The sequence below is a fragment of the Leguminivora glycinivorella genome, chromosome 12, assembly GCF_023078275.1.
Source record: "Leguminivora glycinivorella isolate SPB_JAAS2020 chromosome 12, LegGlyc_1.1, whole genome shotgun sequence".
NCBI classification, from domain to species: Eukaryota; Metazoa; Arthropoda; class Insecta; order Lepidoptera; family Tortricidae; genus Leguminivora; species Leguminivora glycinivorella.
This window is the reverse complement of record NC_062982.1, coordinates 1,505,066-1,524,228: the sequence shown is the minus strand read 5'-3', so window position 1 is coordinate 1,524,228 and position 19,163 is coordinate 1,505,066. Positions and strand designations below refer to the sequence as shown.

Genomic DNA, 19,163 nt, shown 5'->3' with positions numbered 1-19,163 from the left:
AAAATTAAAATTAAAATTAAAATTAAAATTAAAATTAAAATTAAAATTAAAATTAAAATTAAAATTTAAATTTAAATTTAAATTTTGAAAAAACCCCGACCGCGACATAGTAGACCCGATTTTCATGAAACATGGCTAAGAACACTTCCGACTAACTCAGCTTTCAAACAAAAAAAAACTAAATCGAAATCGGTTCATCCGTTCGGGAGCTACGATGCCACAGACAGACACACACACAGAGAGACACGTCAAACTTATAACACCTCTTCGTTTTTGCGTCGGGGGTTAAAAAGGATAGTCGCTTCCATGTAAGTAAAAGAGACTGGCTCGCGCTATCATCGCATCTATCATAAGCTCATCGCGTACTCGCATTTGGTGGGATCAGTCCCTTAGACGTCTAGTCCTTAGGGGTTTCAGAGGAATTTCCTCCCACGAACGCTCCGGCTGTGGAATCAGCTCCCTGTCGAGGTATTCCCGATGAACTACAGTATGGGGTTCTTCAAAAAAGGAGTGTACAAGTTTCTAATGGGTCGGCAACGCGCATGTGACACCCCTTGAGTTGCAGGCGTCCATAGGTTACGGTGACCGCTCTCCATCAGGCGGGCCGTATACCTTCTGGCATGATATCAATAGTGCCTTTTGAGCTTCAGTGTTTAGTTTTCTCCTAAACGAAACTAGTGGCACTTAATTGTGTCGCTTAACTTCAAACCTGGGTAAATCCATTCTGCTTTAAGGTTGAATATATAAAAAATATAATATGATCTGAAAGATAATCAACCTTATAGCAAAATGGATTTACCCAGTTTTGAAGTTAAGGGACACAATTGTTCATAGGCGTAACCAAACCAAGCATATAACTTAAATCTAAGTATTTGTTGCCATTAGATAAATCATGAAATTAATTTTATCTTTATTTCCACAGGTTCAAAAGTACAAAGACTCTGAACACTCGTCATCAGACTCCGAGCCAGAACTGCTTGATAACAAGATCGAGTCGGACACTGAAGCGCCAGCGAGAGCCATGTCGCTCAGCGATGATGATGACTTCAATGTCAAGAAAACCACTAAAGCTAAGGCCAAGAAACCCGTCGAAATGGATTCAGGTAAATTTACATTATACATCATGTTAAAAGAAATTGTTTGATATTCAGCTAGCTACAAAAAACCACTTACTGTTCCGTCGCACAATAATTTATGGATGTTACAGAGTGTAGACTATAGGCACGTTGGCTACGCGGCCTGGAATCATATAGTCGCCATCAGCACAGATTATTAATAAGTTGCCCGCAAAACGACAAATACTAACGCTATATTTAACTAATACTAATCTTCTGAGTTACTACGTTAAACTCAGAAGAATAGTAGGTACGTTCCACGCGACTACACAGGCGCTCGGCCACTTGTTCATTCGAATGAACGGCTAGCGGGTAGGTACTAGGTACTAAACACGCGAACGCGAGCGAGTGACGTAGGCCGTCAAATTATAAGAGCGCTCGAGGCACTTGAGTAGAGTTTGTTGGCCGGTAGAGATGAATTTTACAATACATATGTTTGAAATGTTGGTTTGTAAAGATGTTTGTGAATTATATATTGAGATTGTGTCTTAATATTTATTGGTCAAGCACGCCCAAATGAATCGAGCAATACTAAAATACCTCTGGGGGCCGATTTTTGATTCTCACGGCGTTCGAATTCAGAAAATTGTCACTGAAAATAATAGGCAATTCACCGTTTTCAACCGGTATTTTAGTGACAGTGAGATTCAAAAATCGGCCCCCTGGTCTAAAAAAGTACTTGTTTGTAAATACAAACCGGTACTAAATAGTATTGACCTTTTGAATATTTGGTCTTCGTAGTACCTTTTAGTCGTATTTCGGTGAAGGAAAACATCGTGAGGAAACCGGACTAATTCCAATAAGGTCTAGTTTACCATTCGGGCTGGAAGGTAACAGTAACTTTCGTAAAAACTAGTGCCTACGCCAAAATCTTGCGATTAGTTGTCAAGGCGGACCCCAGGCTCCCGAGCCGTGGCAAATGCCGGGATAACGCAAGGAGGATGATGAGTACCTTTTTGATATTGAGAATCATATTCGAAAGTTTTTGCCTCATCTCATTTTCCAATGTTTGCTTGTCCACAGACTGTCTATTCGACTCACTAATCGAAGAATCCAAGAAAGACGAATCCTTCAAGAACTCGCTCAACCACAAGTCGCCCTCGCCAGTAGCTCTGTCCAGCGACGAAGAGCCAGCATCTCCGCCGCCCAAGAAGAAACCGGCGCCTAAAAAGAAGGAAAAAGCAGAGAAGGTGGAGAAGGAATCTAAACCGAAGAAGCGGCCCGCCAAGGCGATCAGTCTGGATAGCGATGAGGATGATAGCATATTTAATAGTAAAAAGGTGATACTATTCAACATTTTCAGCTTCACTATTTAGGTGGTTAGCAGTCCACAATCAAATGCGTTTATCCAGAAATGTTCCTCGTACGGTCAAACTGTCGCCTGTATTGCTTCAGGATCGATACGACCTTCAAAACTTAAAGGAGCCTCTTCCACCTCAATGTCAATGCACCTAGTATTTCCAACTATAACCTTTAGTGTAAAACTTCCAACTTTTAGGAAAGTGGGGGGTTAGAGACAAAAAGTACCCTATGTCACTCTCCAATCCTTCTACTATTTCCACTTAAAAAATCAAGTCAGTATGTCGCTCCGTTTTGTCGTGAAAGACGGACAAAGAAACGGACACCCACAGTTTGCCATTTATAATATTAAGGGCCAGTCGCATCGACCACATTGGACAGACACATCATCGTCACGCGGCAGACGTCTATGGAATTTCCCACACAATAAAGTTTAAGAACGCATTAACGGCAGACGGTTTGATGCAACCGGCCCTAAGTATAGATGTCGTCAACGCGTCAGTGATAGTAGTCACACCGGTGATTTGTTATTTCACATGTTAAACATACTAAACCATTTCAGGACAAAAAGAAGCCAAACCCGAAGAAGAAGGCCAAGAAATCCAGCAGCGGCTCCGAGTCCGACGCCTTCCGCGCCTCCCCGCCGCCCGCGCGCCCCGCCGCCCGCGCGCGCGCGCCCGCCAAGTCCAAGTACACGTTCAGCGACGGCTCCGACAGCGACGACTGAACCACTCACAATTATTGTATGGGTCAGTGTTTATTCCTAGCGCACCTACACGTACGCGGTGCGAACACACGCGAAACCCAAACTTGATGAGCGACGTCTTATTATTAGTGTGTCCCGCTGCTGACCGGTAACTTCTTACCGAGATTAGATAAATAACATAGAGAGGTAAAGACTTACATAGAGTAGCCACCGGCCGAGTTCGCGCTAAAGCCGTGTCCGATTGTCCCTAGTACACCTTCGATGCCGACAGTCAAACGAGCTAAGAGGTCAATTCTGCTTAGCGTATTGTATCCCGTATCATAGTAACACACGACAAACACTAAACGATTGTATTATTAAAAGCTTTGTATTATGTGCATTTTTAACCCCCGACGCAAAAACGAAGGGTGTTATAAGTTTGACGTGTCTGTCTGTCTGTTTGTCTGTCTGTCTGTGGCATCGTAGCTCCCGAACGGCTGAACCGATTTAGATTTAGTTTTTTTTTGTCTGAAAGCTGAGTTAAGCCCCATTTAGATGGTACGAGTTTCTCGCCCGTTTTGGTCGAGAAACTCGTATGACATTATCGTATGCGATTATCGCCTGGCGATTATCGTACGAAAACGTTTACATTCGTGCGAGAAATAAAAACTCGCATACGAGTATCGTATGCGATACTCGCCAGGCGATTATCGCCAGGCGAAATAGTTTAGACGAGGAGTTGAATTTTCGGGAGATAATTCCATAACATTTCTCGACTCGTCTAAATCGGTTCTCGTATGACATTTCTTCTCGAATGTGCGATTATCGCACGAATCGGGGCGAACCGATTTTCATGCGAGTTTTGCCTGTCAACTTGCGTGCTTAGTTGCTCATTAATTAATTATAAACGCATATATTATATGTTTTTTTATAATATTGGATATAATTTACTTTGGATTTTTTTGAATTTAAGTTGAATAATACCCAAAATAATATTTAAAAAATTCGACCATAGCGTTACCTAGCTAATAAAATCTTAGTTGCGATACTTGCGATTAGGTTTAGGATATAATTGAGCATAGAATATAGATAAGATTTATTTTAAATGATATCATTATACTCCATATGGGGTAAAATGCCAGTAAACATTAAGACGCTACGATACCCCTCATTTCTCCATACAACCGCTCTCGCCTGTTTCCTCTCTGGCTTTTGAAGCTAGATCAATGGTTTTTTTAACACAGACTTTTATTATCAATATCTGTGTCGGACCGTTTTGCTTTTTTTGATATTTTTGTTTTAAAAGGAATTAGAGCCTCTCAAAGTTGGCCAAAACGGCTTAATTGAATTTGCCAGAAAGAAAGGCGTGGTATTCAAAACTGAGATCAATTATCCAAAAAAACGAAACGGTCCGACACAGATAATTTCCTTGTCATTCTGATTTCCAAATTTCGTAACGATTGGTTAAGTTTTGGAGGAGGAAACAGTCGAGAGCGGAACCTCGATTTTTGCAGTTTTTACGCGGGATTTCGCGCCTGAGCTGCAGTTGTCCCTATCGCACCAAATTTAGGGGCGGGGCTAAGTTTTTATATACGTACACTGAAATAAAGTGATGGGAAATACTCGACATCTAATGTCGATAATCTAGTGATGTGAAAAGTTATCGATATACTACGTCGAAATATCGACATACCGTGTTTGACGAATTTTTTAGTTAGAAATACGTACTATTATATGTTCATATTTAAAATTGGTGGTCCAAAAAAGACCAGTCTGCTCTGAGACCACGGGGACAATGCCGTCCTTAAAACGTCGGAGGTTAGTGTTTAAAGCATAGTAAATACGCGATTAAGTCCCGTTTGCAATTTTAAAATCGTGAAAGTTTGAATCTGTATTATATATTCTGTGGAAATACTAAGTCCATATTTTTATAAGTATAGGTACGTAACAATTGCATACAGGTATAGGTTTATTTTATACATGCATAACTTTTCTCGTCATTGGTTTACTAGTAACAATTATTTTAAAGTTATGTTGTATTTTACGATAGATTCCACGAATATTAGGCAACTATTTGGTATTCGGTCTTTTCAGCCATTTTGCCGAAAATTTGGTATTCGGTCATCATTGTTTATTTATTACTATTCTGCCGAACACCAATTAGGTAAGTAGTTATATTAGTCATATTATATGTACTTATTTACACACAATAAAAACAGACATAATAATAATAATTTAAGTCATGTTTTAAAATATTTAAAAAAACGATGGGCCTTATTTAGTAATACATAGTTTGTTCAGGTTGGTACCAGTACCTGCCCTTAATAAGGCCCAGTGCTTATATTTCTTCTAAGTTTTATCAATCATGCCGTTTTGTATATTTTCTTCGCAGACATAGAATCAAAAAATGCCCTAAATAGTTACTTCTCTAAATAAGGCCCATCGCTCGCTTCTTAAGTTTTATAACTTTGTGTAAACATTGTGTTCATGAATTCAATCATCAATTTTTGTGATAAGTATTTATACTCGTACTACGGTCTGTCGTCTAAAACACATTTATTCAGGACTATGCATTTAGGATATGGTACTCTAAATTAGAGGGGTTCAAGTCTTAACAAGCAGTGCGTCAAGGTCAATGTGGTCAAGATAGGCAGACTTTATTTCATATTAAGTTTAAAGGGACAAAATTAGGTACTTAATTAAAGTAGTGTGGGGTAGCCTGTTGTCCTACGGGGCAATAAATATTATAATGTATTGTGTTTATGTATTGTGTATCATAAGTACTGGGCGTTTGCGGGGTCGCCTTCCACTCTGAGGCCACCACTCAAATACTGGCGCTGTTGATAGCTCATCTTTGAAGATTATATCCGATCCATCTCTATTTCCGCAGCGCTACTTCTTGGGTATCGAAGGTTGTGAACATGTGCACAAATAAACATAGTTTTTCTGGGCACACACAAAAACACATTGAATAAGACCCATAGTTTTTTCTGTTTAATAATACGGGATTAATCTCAACAACTTCGCCCAGAACCGGGACGAGTGGAAATCTTTGCCCAGCAGTGGGACACAATATAGGCTTGTAATAATAATAATAATAACTTACTGCACGAAATTTTTGAACCATTTACACTTATCAAGTTATAAAATGTACATAACATTTCGAAACTTAATAGCCGGGCCTTGTTTGCATTGACATTACATATGCCCTTAGTAGGTAGATGAAATGAGTATTACCAACGTTTTAATTCTGCGGTAACAAAAATGCTTTGCCGAAAAGTATAAATAAGATCTAAATAATAAAAGTATATAAAAGTATCTATACGTTTAAATAGCCTAGGTTTAAATTTAGCAGGCAAATTAGTTAAGCATTTTTATGGTTGGTATGCATGTTGGTAACCACGAAAAAATGCACATAAGCAAAGCTTGTACTATGGGTGCTAGGCGACGATATAGCGCAGGACACCATCGCGAGCGCAGACTTCTGGCCGAAAGATGTGGTTTTTCGGCGATTCCGGGGCAACTTGCCGAATCCTACACCGGGGCAAACGACGCAAAGGAGCCACGCTGTTACGTCATCGCCCAAATAAATTGTTTAGTTTTAAACTTTATTGTTTTTTTTTTTTCATGTTCTTACTTCCTTTTTTTTTATTTTTTGTTATCTAAGTTTCGTGACGCATTGGTTTTACTGTAATGTCATGTAAACATGTTTTTACTAATAAATAAATAAATAATACATACTTAAATAGATAACATACATACATACAATCACGCCTGTATCCCATAAAGGGGTAGGCAGAACACATGAAACTATTAAAGATTCGGTGCCACTCTTGGCAAATAAGGGGTTGAAAGAAAACGAAACTGTGACATTGCAGTGACAGGTTGCCAGCCTCTCGCCTACGCCACAATTTAACCCATATCCCATAAATAAATACAAAACCATACTTAAATAGATAAATACATACTTATATACATAGAAAACATCCATGACTCAGGAACAAATATCTGTGCTCATCACACAAATAAATACCCTTACCGGGATTCGACGAACGACGAACGACGACGGGAACCGAAGACAACATTAAAATTAGGTAGTTAATTAAAGTACTTTGAAGTAACCTGCTGTCCTACGGGATAAATATTATAATATATATAGGTATCCATATATTTTTATTCTTTTTCTTCTGGCGACCGTCCTTTGTCACCCATGTTTCACAACTAAAGAGTAAGACGAAATTGACGAGTGAAGATGCTCTGACTGAAACAATTACTTTTCATATTATTAATGTTTACCATTACACACAGAGCACAATCTCATCGGTAAATATTGTCAATTTTACTTTATTTCGACGTGCGTTTATCATAGCGCTCTTGAATAATACGATTTTGTAAAGAAAATATTATCTCCTAGATACATACTATCAATTGTGTCGCTTAGTTTCAAACTTGGGTACTTAAATCCATTCTGCTTTAAGATTGAATATATAAAAAATATATATGAACCTTGTAGCAGAATGGATTTATCCAGGTTTGAAGTTAAGCGACACAATTACGCTTAATTCGGTATGTAATAAATACCTTATTTTTTGTTAAGTTACTGATGGGCCTTATTTCATACATGCAGCAATTTGGGAAAAGTGCACCTACTTAATGCACAATTGCACATGAACCCAATTTTTTGACCCATTTACACTTAGGCGTCATCCATATATTACGTCACAGTGTAAGGGGGAGGGGGGGGGGTCATACTAAATGTGACAATCCCTGTTAAAGGGATACAAAAAAGCGTGACATATTTGGTGTGACGTAATATGTGGATGATCCCTTATCTAATTATAAAATGTACATAACATTTCGAGACTTTTAACCGGGCCTTATTTGTATGTAGATTACAGATGCCCTTAGTTGGTAGATGAAGTGAGTGTTATATACGTTTTAATTCTATGGTAACAGAAATGCTGATATGTAAGTATAAATAAGTTTTAAATAATAAAAATATCAAAAGTATCTATACGTTTAAGTACCGATACCTAGGTTTAAATTTAGCTGGCAAATTAGTTAAGCATTTTTATGGTTGGTCTTGTTCTGTGCTAAGCCTTGTATTTCTAATGCTTAGGTAGGTAATATGTATACACAACCCTAGAAAATTAGAAATATAAGATGCATATGTAGCTTTCCATCTGAAAAAGGTCCTTATGCTTCATATGCAATAAGATTTTGTTTGGCTGATTTTTTGTTAGAATTCTGCTAAAAAGTTCTAATTACCTTGGAACATAATCCGGTGTCTGGTAAGTATAATAGGTACCAAATTGTTACCTAGTTAAATTTTCCTACGCTGTCACTTCTGTCAAACATGTGCAAAAAAAAAAAAAAGAATAAGATTCACATACATTTTTGGTAGGTAGATACTGTCAACCAATTATGTAGAATCCTAGGCCACTCTAGAACCCTGTCGTATTGACACCGTCCTTTATTTGCTACAGAAGTCAGTTTTACTTTTACTGTGAAAGGGTCTAGATTGGCCTATGACCTAGGATTCAGATTAATTGGTTGATTGTACGTACCTACTCCTATAATATGGCTTCTCTTTGAAATCGAAAAGGTTTTAGCTTTTTACATACCGAATAACTTTATTTCGCTAACAATGTGACTATCTTAAAAGAAATCATCTTTTAAGATAATCACATTATGTATAAGATAAGGAATTGTTTCTACCATTCCTTAAAACATTACAATTTGCATTTTAATCAAATCAGTACACTTAATATCTTCACGGAGTCCAAAACATTATGCATCAGAAGTCCGAAACTAGACAAATATAGAGAGCGCTTGAGCGCGAGTAAGTACTGGCGCACGCACACAGGGCCTCTCTGTGGGTGCCACCCCCGTCAGCGCGACGGCGATAAAGACCTAAAAATCTCAAATTTGAATTCGTGCTTCGGTATCGTATCCTCTTAACTCTATAATGTTGATGATGATAACCCTAATTTACCTCTATTTTTGGTTTTAGCAGTTACTGAGAGTTAGCTATAAATATAAAAATACCATGATTTACATGATTTCTGTTTCTAGGAAAAGAGAATTCATTTCGACTGAGTAGCGCATAAACTCGTATACGATTCTCGCATACGTGTTTTGTTTACACGGAGACATACAAACATCAAAGGCGAGGCGATTATCGCCTCCTCCCGTGCGATATCGTACGCATAGTTTACATGATGCGATATTTTTTCTCGTACTTCGATAATCGTACGTTCGAGGCGAGAAACTCGTACCATCTAAATGGGGCTTTAGTCGGGAGTGTTCTTAGCCATGTTTCATAAAAATCGGTCAAGTATGTCGCAGTCGGGGGTTTTTTCAAAATTTCAATTTTGTGGTTAGGTTATATGTTCGTAAACTTTTTGCTATATATTGTTTAACATGTTTATAATATTGTTTTAACAAAGTTGCTTTGTTTCAGATCCAGTATTTTGTACATAAAGCGAGCACGGCAGCCCGAGCCCGTACCGTCTCGAAGAAGTATCTCACATGTCACCCCTAATATTATTACATTTTTATTTTTCTACCCCCGACCTATTAGGTTAACTCGTGGACGCACGATTTTATTCCCTGACGGAGTGACGAACTCTAATACTATAGCAATTTTATAGTAAAATAAACCTTGAACTCCAAGAATAAGGAGGCTAAAGTAATTTTTAAAGTAGGTTTACATTGGCATACTTTGCCCGAATGATATGGACTGTATATATTTCTTTGGAAATTATTCTAATTTTTCCTTTCTTAATTGCTTTGTTAACTTACTTTCGAACTTATCCCAGTATAAGTCTTTCTTATTAATGTATTGTGTGGATTAATCTCAAATTAAGTGCTTACTTATTAAATTTTGATAAGAGGGATTTACTTTTAGTTGAATCTGTGTCTTGAATGCTCTCATTCCATTTATTATCTAATTTTTAGAATGAAATATTTTCATTGTCAATTAATATTACAATTCTACACAATGTTATTTCTATAAGGATGAGTTTTACTTATCGTTTAATTATAATTCTGTTTGTGTTCTAATCAATGTTCATTATCTTGATTATATTCTGTTTCGACATTAATTTCATTGTTTGTTAATTTCCATTGACATGTAAATAAAAGAACAATTTTAAGGTTTATACTTGTGTTTTAATTTACGCATACTTTACAATACCAAACTCTAAAAATTAAAAAATAGAATCAGTACATATGGAGTATGGAGTCAGGAAATTGTTTGGTCGTGTTTTAATTTATCGCCACTCCTTTCGAACTTTCTCTTTTCCGCACATGTATCGTAATGTAGTATACCTTTATTGATTAGATGATCCTACGTTTAAAATGCATCGAACAATTTGTTCAAAGTTCAGTCACAGAATATATAATAGTACAAGTACAGAAGGCCCACTGCTTTGATGTTTCCGAAATGCCGCCTTTTTAAATACCTACAACATTCTTACAAAGAAACGAGCCGCACGTGCGCGGCGTCCGGTGATAGGGTTACCAATGGATCCAAACGAATTAATACTCACATTAAATGTTATATTATTATATTCAAGTCTTGAGTTCTTTCTAGGTATATACGCTGTATTTATATATTTTTGTTCAAGGTTCCAACATCACAAGCCTTATTGAACTTTTCCGTGGGACTTAATCAGTAGTAGATCTGTATAAGAATGTCTTTTGGTATTTATTTTATTCAATGTCTATTTAACTAAGTATTATTAGCCATTCCACCCGCGGACATCGCTTAAAAAACCTCGCGACGTAAAGTAACAATAGAAAGTGCGAACGTGCATTCCGTGAGAATGTGCGCCACCCCTGAGTAGGCCGCGAACTCGCGGCCGCCAGGATATACTTGTAGCGCGGCGATAGGATCGCGGAGTGAGCCGCCCCTGGTTCAGTGCAATAATTTATGGTAAATGAGCCGCAATGAGTTATGGATGGCGTTGCAGATGAAAATAGTTAATTCATGGCTGTACTGTAGCCAAAAAAATGTGCATTTGTGAAATAATTTTTCGCTGTGTGTAAAAACTTCCAAAAATAGCTTAGTGCCAATTTTTACCAGCGACACACTGATAAGATCGGGAATCACAATATTGTTAATTCATACATGTGTGTGTTCAGTATCGCCACATATTTTTTTTATCAGAACGCAACGCTGAATTTCGCGCGCTCACATAATGTCAGGATGGCCGAGCGGTCTAAGGCGCCAGACTCAAGGCAACTTGCCCGCTCAGCGGGTGCAGGGCGTTCTGGTCCTCTCTGAGGGCGTGGGTTCGAATCCCACTTCTGACAATAGCTTTTTGTTTTTTTTTTACACATTCTACTCTGTTTTTTTTTGTGTATTTATCGATAAGAAAAGCTTCAAGTTAATCATATCTATAATATTTAGCCTTTATTTCAGGTTTGATAATATTCAATGAAATAAAACAAAAAATCGTTACAAATTTTTATTAATTACAAATATAATTAATTTTAGTTCAAATCACATATTCAAATACAGGCGTATTAAAGTATATATTATTGGTTTACTCTCAATTTGTAAATATTTCTATATAAAATAATGAATCCACAGTTTTTACTAGGTAAATAACATTTTGTATTTTATTAATTTTTCGTAAATTCAATATAACAGGTAAGTTTTTATTATAATAAGTAATATGGCATTTGCTTTAGATTGTTAAATTAATACCTTATTAATATAATATTATTTACAATTACCATAATGTTATCATTAATTATAAAATAACACATCGAATAAATTTTAATATATATCGATCATGGAGGCGAAATTGCCTGACATAATCGTAGATCAAGAAAAAAGACAATTGTACTTTTTACATACACTTTTCAGAATCACTTGACTAATTCCAAATAGCATGCAACTATCTGGACCAAGAGATAAATACAAATAACTATTACAATATAAAATTGTAAATGTTATAAAAAAGTGCTTAAAAATAGCAGAGACGAAAGTATCAAAACCTGCACCAATTAACTCGTCGATAAAACTTCTTAAAAAAGTTTACACATGAAATGGGCCATAAAAATAGTACTATTTTAAGAATACGAAAGAAGTATTCGAGTGAAAGATTTAAAATATTAATATTTATCAAAATTATTCACATTAGAATAATACAAAATGGCCCACTGACAAGCAGGAACTTCGCCAGTTTCCCGCGTAAATTTTAAAATTCGAACGATGCGTTCAGAAATTAACCTCAACATGTCAAAGCTACGTTCAGTACCTGCTTAACTTACTCTCCCTGTCAGAGTAACCTTTCGCGCTTTCTCTGTCGGAGTATTTCCCGTTATACTTATTATACCTATCACTATGTCCGTTTTGCCTGTAGGGCTTTTCACTGGCGTTGTAGTGTATCTCCGAAGGCCCTATGGTCTTGGACCAGTGGTGGGTCCAGTAGAAATCATCGGGGTACTGAGGGTAGGGGTTTTCGCGGCAGAGGACCACGCAGTAGATGAGGCTTCCGACGAGTGTGATGAAGCCGAATATTAGGAAGACTATGCCCAATATCCTGGAAAAGAAAAGAAAATTATCTTAGACAAGTCGAGAAAAATATTTTTTTCAACTAGCTTTTGCTAGAAAGAGACAAAAAGTAGCTATGTCGCTCTCCATCCCTTCTCCACTTAAAAAATCACGTCAATTCGTCGCTTTGTTTGGCCGTGAAAGACGGAGAAACAAACAGACACACACACTTTCCCATTTATAATATTAGTATGGATTATGTTTTAGGATGTTGGCAAGCGTTGGTGGCCTAGCGGTAAGAGCATGCGACTTTCAATCCGGAGGTCGCGGGTTCGAACCATGGCTCGTACCAAAGGGGCAATGGGTTTTTCGGAACTTATGTGCGAAATGTGATTTGATAAACGCGTCGCTTTTCGGCGAAGGAAAACATCGTGAGGAAACCGGACTAATCCCAATAAAGCCTTTACCTCTCGGGTTGAAAGGTCAGACGCTTTCGTAAAAACTAGTGCCTACGCCAAATCTTGGGATTAGTTGTGTGTCAAAGCGAACCCCAGGCTCCCATGAGCCGTGGAAAATGCCGGGATAACACAAGGAGGATGATGATGATTTATATTTTAATCTTTATAGCACAACAAAATAAGGTACAAATGGTGGGATTTATGCCTCAAAGCATTCTCTACCAGTCAACCAATGGGCTAAACCAGAAAGATTAAGTAGGTGAGGTGAGGTGCTGAGTAAAGATGATGTATAGAGGATGTTCCCGTGGCCTTGACCATATGATTAAAACTAAATCCTAGTCTAAAATAACGAATAAACCCTGACCTTTGTCACATTTGCATAGTAAACTATCATTAACTATGATGTCAAGTAACGTTAGGATTAAGTCACCTAATGATTCGCAAACGTTTCTGTCGCTGATGTCATGTGTCATGGCTGTTCGGAGAGTAACCCTGATGGATCTAATACTACTTGTAATAAAGTCTATAAGAGTAAAATAAATTGATAACCTTAAAACCAGTGTCGTGAGTGAATAACTCGTGAGCTACTTGACATGAGTGAGCTTTGGTATCAGTTTCGTGTGTTCGCTAAGATTAACTTTAATAGACACCAATGAATGAGGAGGCACACTGACATTATATGCGCATTGTAATATGCCTACTTGAAAAATAAATATTTCATTTTCATTTTATCCCGCCAGGCGGCGCCTATGCAAGTGTCTTATGCAACACTTGCCTATTAGGCATGTCACTGTCATTCATATGTGTGAGAGAGAAAAAACATATCATTTTCTCGCTCTCACGTATGGACTAATAGGGTGGCGCCATCTGTCATAACCTTTGAGTGTGCCTCCTCATTAAACTGGGATCTTCTACATTCTAGTACCACGAAGTATCCTACTAGAGTGTGTTGAAGAGAAAAATCGCGAAATGTATATTCGATTTCGATACATTTAAATAAAAAATATATAAATGGGCTTAGTGCGTTTTCACATTACCCGATCCGATATCGGATGTCGGACCGATATTCCATACATTACAAGCGCCATCTTGGATTTTTTCCATTGAAATCCTTCCGACATCCGATATCGGATCGGATAAAGTGAAAACGGACTTACTCTTGGCCACAGACTAGCCAAAGGCAAAGACGTGGCCTACGATGGAGTGAGCTCGCCCAGAAGATGCCTGTTCACCTTAGATTTTAAGGTTAGGTACCGGGTTACATATCTACGACTCTTTTCTTTCCAAACAGAATATAGGTATTCAGTTCAAGTCTTAAAGCTACTTTCGTAAATAAAACACAATGAAAACTCGGAACCTTCTTTTAAAAAACCCGCAGCCATTTAGCAAGTACATACAGTGCATATCATATGATTGATGATTTTGAATACCTTCCTAACCGTCACGAAATATCGTTTAGCAAATTCAAAAAACTGTTTTGTCACAAATTACTATTACAGTTAAGTTAGAGGTGTGTGGCCTATTTTTTACACAAATTGTTTTTTAATGTTCCCCAAACAAAGATGCAACGGGCACAGAGAATACTTTTGCGGTTGAAAGAGTATAAGAATGATGAATACTTTTGCATGTTAAATTGTATGTTGTTATTTAATGCATGTTAATTATAAGATGTAATGTTTTGAAAAGAAGTTGCCCGCCGAGTTTCTTGCCGGTCCCATAGTGGATACCCCCCTCCCAACTGAGGGGGGACTGAAATCTTCTCGAGGCTGAGGCGTAGGGTTAGAGCCGGCGTAGCTTTATTTGACGTTCATATGCGCATTGTAATATGCCTACTTGAAAAATAAATATTTCATTTTCATTTTCATTTTCATTTTTTCATAAGAAATTCCTACAATGTATTCGTACATGGGTATTAGATACAATTTTCTATGAGGTGCCATTGGTTACCGATATTACTGATAATCCCTTGCAATTTGCGATACTGTAAGGCCGTTTTCACATTATCCGATCCGATAATTTAGCCTTGCTTAGAAAACTAGAGTTGTATACCAGCGCTGCGGGTTGCCGTGGCACCATGCTGAGTGAGGGTCCTATTTAGCGTCCATTGTATGTTTTGTTTGCATGCCTTCTTCTTTTTGTGTGTACCATGTTGTGACGTTAAATAAATGAATTCTATTCTATTCTATTCTATTCTATTCTATATGTTTGTGTTTTTGCATGCCAGATGCTGGTGAAATATGCATGTCCTAAATAAATTAAGTCCACCTTGTGTACCATATTTTATGCAAAATAAAGATATTTGATATTTTTTTGATATCGGATGTCGGAAGGATTTCAATCGAGAAAATCCAAGATGGCGCCTGTAATGTATCGCTCCGATATCGGATCGGATAATGTGAAAACGCACTAAGTAGGTCGTTTGATTGTGATTGTGAAGGAAAATATCGTGAGGAGACTGGACTGATTCCAATAAGGCCTACATACTTAGGAACCCTTTGGGTTGGAAGGTCAGACAACGCAAGGATAATGATGAAGTAGAGTGAAGTAGGTATGTGGTAGGAAGTGTATCCCTTCGAATCGGATTTGATCGATCGATTTATCTACGGTTGAAATCAATTATAATATTTGTCTGTTTTTAAACCCAATGTACCTCGGATTTCGTTAGCTACTTGGCTATCAGATAATACCGTGTGAACTATCTTCGATTTCAGACTCGAGATGAAGCGAGTAGGTAACAATAATGGCTACCCTTTGACCTCATCATTCCTATTGTTGTATTACGCATGAAATAATTACGATGCGGTTGCAATCTATGCGAATGCACGTCTTCGATGAATGATTTGGCAACATGCATGCTAGAACAGTTGCGAAACTACAATTTGGCAAACTGCATTTGTTTGTAAACAATTCAAGACGGTCTGTTTGAAGTTGTATCTAGTATATAAATCATAACATTTCCTGTCTTGACTGAAACACAGACGAAAGAGAACGATCAAGATGTCATTAATTGTTACATTTCCTATCGTAACTGAAACAGACGAAAGATAATTGAGGGTAAGTCAAGATGAGAATCGTCGGCAGAAAACGAAACGAAACGCCATTGTGTCTCTATCACTCTTTTATATTAGGTATTGCTTGTTATCCTAAATAGATTGAGTATCTTATCTTAGTAAGCCTTATCGAAGTAAAGAGTGGTTCGAACTGGTGGTATCCAAGGGATTAGCATGCTAGTATATATTTGAAGAAGGTCCTTACCAGACGAAGAGTACCTATAGCTCGAAGAATTACAGAAGAGTGACTTGGAGATCTATCTGGGGACTAACCACCAGCATTCTTAGACCACCCCGCCTTTGACTTTTCAAAGGAAGATTACCAGAGAAAAGAATACTTATCACACGAAGAGTGACTCAAAATACTGGAGAACGATGAAGCATTGATAACACTCAATTTCCCCTCTGGTGCGTTCCTTGGTCCTCCTGAATGCGCTCCTCGCATCAGCCCCTCAGTGCGACTTATTTGCAAGCAGACAGGTTGTTGTGCGTGATGAGTGTCTGAGATTCTGTGAGAGGATGGATGCAAGGCCTACTACAGTTAAAATGTAAGATAAATTGTGTTTAGATATCTTTTGTTGTTATTTACTGTTACTGTGTTGTATGTTTTATTCTATGTAGTTAGCAGTGATTTAGTTTCGACTGTTATGTTGTTAACATGTTTTGTAAATAAATAAAATAAATAAAAAAACACATGCACTTGGGGTAGATCCTGATCTTCACACCAATGATGTCTTTTGGCGAGCTCTTATTTTCGGCGCCCTAAGAATATTAGGTGAACCTTACCAGACGAAGAGTGGCTCGAAGAACTGCAGTACGATGACAAAGCCCAGCGTCACCAGGATGAGGCCAAGGTTGAGGAGCAGCATGAGGCAGCACATGCCCTTCACGTTGGGGCAGAACGGGTTGGGGGCCGCCATCGCGTCTACTTTCACGCCCGCCTGGAATGCGAGAAAGGATTTTTAAAAATGTGCACCAATGACTGATGTGATGTGTTCGCAAATTAGTTTTTTCTGTGCAGTGACAGTGGCGTCTTAGCGTTTGTTTTGATGGTACGAAAATGAGACCAAACCCATCAATATAGATATCCAGAGAAATAATGTAATCTAAAATGAAACCTTCAAGATCCTAGTGTCCTTATACAGGTATGAACCTAGGTAATTTTGGTACCTACCAACCTACCTATGTAATATTCTCATTTGTTTTATACTGAATTACATCAAAATCTGGAATAATTTTTTACCCCCTGGAAAAGATCACATCTATAACATTTGGATGCATAGCCTTAGTAGGTATTATATGTATTCACTGAAATCTGTGCAACTTGTACATATATATTTTCAGAATTATAGACGTATACGAATACAAACCTTCCGTGAGACTTTGGAGCGGTGTGTGGAGGCGACAGAGGGCGCCACCGCGCTGCGGTACGAGTACACACTGCGCGGCGCCCGCGACTGCCGGCTGAAACAAACAGACATACAATTATATTGTCTTCGGTTACCGCTATAGTTACTCATGAAATAAAACTATGGAAACGGATTAAATCGCGTATAATCCGTTTCCATAGTTTTATTTCATGAGACGTACAATTGTTATTTATTTAGAAATAAACATGCCTTCCCTTAATTCCTAAAAGCTTTCCTCTCGTCAAAAGGATCTTACTTTCTCTTATAGCTTAGACTAGCGACCCGACCCGGTTTCGCACGGTACATTTATTTATTTTATTTCAAATGCGTTACACAGTAGGTATGACAGTAAAAACCAAAGCACTTAGTAACTAAAATACATAAAAGCATGAAAAAATAAACACATAAAACACATGTAAAATTGTAAATCTTCCTATTCTATTTAAAAAACCATATAGTTTCAAAGATCTAATCATGAATAGGGACAGACAGACAGACAATCAATGTTATCATGAAATCAATGTTAGTCGAAAATTACTTTGAGTAACTTTAATACAAATTCCCGCTAGCCATAGTCGCCTAGAAACTAATGAAGAACTAATGAACTAATTCCCCGATTGCGGGCCCCATAGCTTGCGTTATTAAAATCTACAGCCCCATCGACCAATGTGACCTAAGACTTGTCTAGAGAATATTTCCTAAGAGGGTAAATCGAACGCGAAATTTTCCGGAAAAAATCTTGGAGCTGTTTTTAACCCCCGACGCAAAAATGACGGCGGCGACGGTGTTATAAGTTTGACGTGTCTGTCTGTCTGTCCGTCTGTCTGTCTGTCTGTCTGTGTGTCTGTCTGTGGCATCGTATTCATGAACCGATTTAGATTCAGTTTTTTTTTGTCTGAAAGCTGAGTTAGTCGGGAGTGATCTTAGACATGTTTCATGACAATCGGTCTACTATGTCGCGGTCGGGAGTTTCTTCAAAAAATTTTTTTTATTCGCTTCTTTGATAGACCACAACATTGGACGCTAATATCCTGTACTAATTTTGATATTGACTGCACATAATTCCGTGGACACCAGACGCTAGCAGTAAAAACTGTGCGAACGGACAAATTTTGTACGTTTAGAAACGACGTAAAGTTTATCCGTTATGAATCATTAACGAATGACGTCAACTTCGTGTCGCGAGTGCGCATGCGCGATCATTTGTCACCACGGTATGCTACCAACCACTGCCAACAGACTCCGTACGAGTTCTTCCTAAATTATATAGATAAAATATTTAATTTCTTTCCTTCTTTCACTCCTTGAATCTAAATCTAATACATATTAGCAGAAAAACTATTAGATTATAGCACTCGTGATGCACGGACCAAAATTTCGAAAAAAATAGGTATAAGTATAGTATTAAATAAAAGTTAGAGATAAAAATGGATAAGTTTGCGATTTCTGTTTTGCCCAATGGTTGACTGGTAGAGAATGCCTTAAGGCGTTAAGTCCGCCATTTGTACTTTTTATTGATAATTTGTGCAATAAAGTTTAAATAAATAAATAATAGTACATATCGACACAAGTGCGTAAAAAAGGAAGTTGGGGACGAGTTACGAATTTCCTTTTCGCACGTGTATCGTACGACGTTTTT

General features: G+C 37.7%; 2 protein-coding genes and 1 non-coding gene across 7 annotated transcripts in view; 2 read left to right on the top strand and 1 right to left on the bottom strand.

Moving 5' to 3' along the window:
- The window catches only part of LOC125232220 (DNA topoisomerase 2), a 34,079-nt gene extending 23,817 nt beyond the window's left edge, over positions 1-10,262 (top strand). For 2 of the 3 annotated variants that reach the window (XM_048137856.1, XM_048137855.1), the window contains 2 exons: positions 923-1,103; positions 2,139-2,396. In XM_048137856.1, coding sequence (XP_047993813.1) covers positions 923-1,103; positions 2,139-2,159 — 202 coding nt within the window. In that variant the 3' untranslated portion in view covers positions 2,160-2,396. Of the gene's footprint in view, positions 1-922; positions 1,104-2,138; positions 2,397-2,976; positions 3,164-9,562 lie in introns of those variants that run through there. The other variant, XM_048137857.1, reaches the window with a different exon arrangement.
- Positions 10,263-11,305: 1,043 nt separating this feature from the next.
- On the top strand, positions 11,306-11,418 carry Trnal-caa. Its single transcript has 2 exons — positions 11,306-11,343; positions 11,374-11,418. It is a non-coding gene; the product is annotated as a tRNA-Leu (tRNA).
- Positions 11,419-11,601: 183 nt separating this feature from the next.
- The window catches only part of LOC125232224, a 212,933-nt gene continuing 205,371 nt past the window's right edge, over positions 11,602-19,163 (bottom strand). For all 3 annotated transcript variants that reach the window (XM_048137863.1, XM_048137862.1, XM_048137864.1), the window contains 3 exons: positions 17,486-17,579; positions 16,902-17,056; positions 11,602-12,656 (listed from right to left, as the gene is read on the bottom strand). In XM_048137863.1, coding sequence (XP_047993820.1) covers positions 12,365-12,656; positions 16,902-17,056; positions 17,486-17,579 — 541 coding nt within the window. In that variant the 3' untranslated portion in view covers positions 11,602-12,364. The remainder of the gene's footprint in view (positions 12,657-16,901; positions 17,057-17,485; positions 17,580-19,163) is intronic.